Source organism: Physeter macrocephalus, chromosome 9 (genome assembly GCF_002837175.3).
Source record: "Physeter macrocephalus isolate SW-GA chromosome 9, ASM283717v5, whole genome shotgun sequence".
In the NCBI taxonomy this organism is placed as follows: domain Eukaryota; kingdom Metazoa; phylum Chordata; class Mammalia; order Artiodactyla; family Physeteridae; genus Physeter; species Physeter macrocephalus.
In genome coordinates this window covers 61,622,699-61,625,998 of record NC_041222.1, presented here as the reverse complement: position 1 = coordinate 61,625,998, position 3,300 = coordinate 61,622,699, and the positions used below count along the sequence as shown (strand labels likewise).

Below are 3,300 nucleotides of genomic sequence, written 5' to 3'. Positions count from 1 at the left end.
CTCTCCCGTTGCGGAGCACAGGCTCCGGACGCGCAGGCTCAGCGGCCATGGCTCACGGGCCCAGCCGCTCCGCGGCATGTGGGATCTTCCCAGACCGGGGCACGAACCCGCGTCCCCTGCATCGGCAGGTGGACTCGCAACCACTGCGCCACCAGGGAAGCCCTAGATCAAGGTTTTTAAAGTTCACCTGACTTCCTTGTAAATATGATTTCCTGCCTCAGCCAGGCCTGAGTCCTAGTGAACCTAACAGGACACTTGTCTCCAGTCACAGATTCCGAGAAGCTGATGCTCCGTCCTGTGCCTTCCTCAGCGTGCCTGACTGCGCCCCCTCTACCCTGCTTCTCTCCCCCACAGGCTTCCGCTGCCCTGGCTCCTGTACACCATCGTTCACAGGTTCCAACCCGTGGCTGTCAGCAGCAATGGCCTCTTCTGCGCCATCGTCCTCCTCTTCATCATGCTGCTCTTCGTCATCCTCTCCATCGCCCTCTGCAAATGGAGGATGAACAAATTCCTGGGCTTCATCATGTTTGGCCTCTACTTTGGGTTCCTCGTGGTCAGCGTCCTCCTGGAAGACAGAATCCTCATGTGCCCTGTCTCCATCTAGCAGGAAAAGCCATATCTTGAGCCAACAAAATGGACTGTCCCTCCCCGCTCAGGGTTGTAGGCTCCTTGACCTCCGCTGGCACACAGCCCTGGGCGTTTCAAGTGTTCCTCCTTGGTGGCTTTGACAGAGGATGGATTCACGCTGGGCCCACTCATTTGCTGGGCTGCTCCCATCCTTGCCTCCTGCAGTGGCTCCACGCAAGAGACAAAGAGATCCCAGCATTTGGGGCTTCTCTCCCTGCACTGCTGACAGGTACTCCTCGCTGGTCGTTGTCATGATGCAAAGAATGACAGAGGTGATATATATACATATAAAATATATATATTATGTATAGATGCACATGCACACACCCCTGCCTGTTCCTGTATTTATACCTCTCCTTCCACACCTATAGAGTAGTACATACCTGTATACAAATACAAAGAAAGAAAAATTATAAATATATATATATATAAATACAACTGCATCTTTTCAGGGATAGCTCTAGTATATTTCTAGTACCTATCTGAAGAGGGGCATCGACCTTCAGTCTGAGCTTTACCTCTTAAGTGCAAGAGGTGAGCTAAGAGAATCATTGCTGTGACCTTCAGCCTACCTTGGACATACTGGGATTCTGCCTGGTACGGTGGATATTTTAGGAAAATAGGTTGCACGAGGGAGGGCTGGCTGGAGAGGGCCTGTAGGGGCCCTGAAATTAGCCCTCCAAAATATTCCCACAAGCCAAACCGGGAAGACTGTCTCCCCACCCCAACCGGGGTACACTCTCTGAAACCGACAGGGTTATTGGGACATTCAGAGGTAAAACCCAGGCTGGGTGGATACTGGTTTGGGGCAAGGGGGAGGTGACCAGGGTTGGGTTTGGGGGGGTGGGGGTTATATATTGCCCCAGCATGCAAGTAGAAAATATGATTGCAAAGCAAATTAGTGCACTTCTAGGACAGCAAGACTATATAAACTGAACCTATACTGTTCCAATGCATGTCCCATTATCATCAAAAGAAGGGGGGCAAGTTTAGTTGTGATTGTCATTCAGACATATTTTGATGCTGAGGGCATCAAAATGCCTGCCAAGAGAGCCTGGATATGTACTAAGAAATACCATCCAGTAGAGGCGCTCAGCGGGACTTGCCCCCTAAGGACGTGGTTCTTTAATGCATCTTCCAGTGTGGTCATAAAGGGCTTCAGTGGCTGAAGAAAGAAATCATTGTTCCTCCAACCAATAGAACTAGAATGACTGTGATCAATACTGCTTGCCTTAAGGCAGCTTCAAGATGTTTGGAAAGGCGTTTGTTAACTAGGAAGGTTTCTGAGTCCTGTGTCTAGTGGTGCCAGGACCAGGATTTGGTTAAAGCCCATGCACCACGGGTGTCTCTCCTGCCATCAGGACCCCATCTGGGACTCTTTCTAGCTCACAGAGTACACTGCAGACTACACTCAACAGCTTCTTTACACTGGCTTCAAGCCAGTCACTTCAAGGATCTGATTTTCAGAGCATTCAAGGGACATCTTCATTTCATTCATTCAGTGCTCCCAAGTTCTATTTGACATTTTGTATGATTTCTCAGGTCTATGTCAAAAGAAAACAAAACCAACAGAGAAAAAAGATTAGGTGGACTAACTTACTGAAAAACATGCAGAGTTTTTCATTTCCCCAAATCATGCTTCCTTATAAGCAGTTGAAAAAGTAAATAGAGGTTGGCGCATTATCCTGTAGCCATCCTGCATCTAAGTTGGCACACACCATGGCTTCTCTCCAGTCTGTTGTGTCACTGATGCTGCTATGATTTTGCGGTGAGCACGTCCCTCCTAACACAGGGAGACAGGATGCAGAACTCACAACTGAATAAAGATAAAGATCAAGCTCAGCCTTCCTTCCACAAAACCTCAGCCCACTCCACAGAGCATGGCAGTCACAGGCAGGTGCCCATCATTGCTCTTCTGAGTGGAGGCCCAGTGGGAAAGCGAGAAGCCAAGATGGCTGCCACCCAGGAGGCCAGCTTCCCAGTCTCTCCAACTTTGCAAAGTCGGGTGTTCGGTTGTGTGAGAGAGACCCACGTCTCCTTCATCAAGGGCAGGATTTTGTGTTGAAGCAAGAATTCGTATTCGTTCCTCTGAGTGAAAGAGAAGGAGTAAGTGAACATTGAGTTAAAACTCTGGTGGTTTTCCCTGTGCATGACTTGAAGGGGAGCAGAGTTGTTTATTGCATGAATGTGTATGATGGACTGCTTTGTTGTGTGAAAGAAGGTTTGAGTAGGTGACTCTGACTCAATTGCAGATTGACTATATAAAACCAGAAAGGAGGAGGGAGGTCCAGTGCAACCCTGTTCTTATTGCAGCCCTTCCCCACACTCGCCCTGCCTCCTCACTCCCTCCCGTTCATTCCCAGCTCACAGTGAAGACTCATGCAAGCAGCCACAGAGCATTTGACTTGCCTGGGAGCTCCCTTCCTAGGGAGTGTTGTCAGTCATGAAAAGTTGCATTTGAGAAGATGCTCTTTCTGAGCCCAGTTCCCACGTCAAGGGTGTGCAGTGTTGGCTCACTGGCCAGTACACAGGCCCCTCCCTGCCCCTGCTGGCCCCCTATAAGTTGTCTGTGAGGTTATGTGTTGGGCTTGCGTAAACCCAGAGAGAAGTGTATAGGATGCAACAGTGGATCTTTAAAAGCATTCAAATCATTAACATAATTATAAGAAGGAA

At 49.1% G+C, this 3,300-nt stretch overlaps 1 protein-coding gene across 3 annotated transcripts in view; it reads left to right on the top strand.

The window, feature by feature from the left end:
- Positions 1-969, top strand: part of SLC24A2 (solute carrier family 24 member 2) — a 253,195-nt gene extending 252,226 nt beyond the window's left edge. The window contains exon 10 of one of the 3 annotated variants that reach the window (XM_024126763.2): positions 355-969. In XM_024126763.2, coding sequence (XP_023982531.1) covers positions 355-604 — 250 coding nt within the window. In that variant the 3' untranslated portion in view covers positions 605-969. The remainder of the gene's footprint in view (positions 1-354) is intronic. The other 2 variants (XM_055087221.1, XM_024126764.1) reach the window with 2 other exon arrangements.
- The last annotated feature ends 2,331 nt before the right edge of the window (positions 970-3,300 follow it).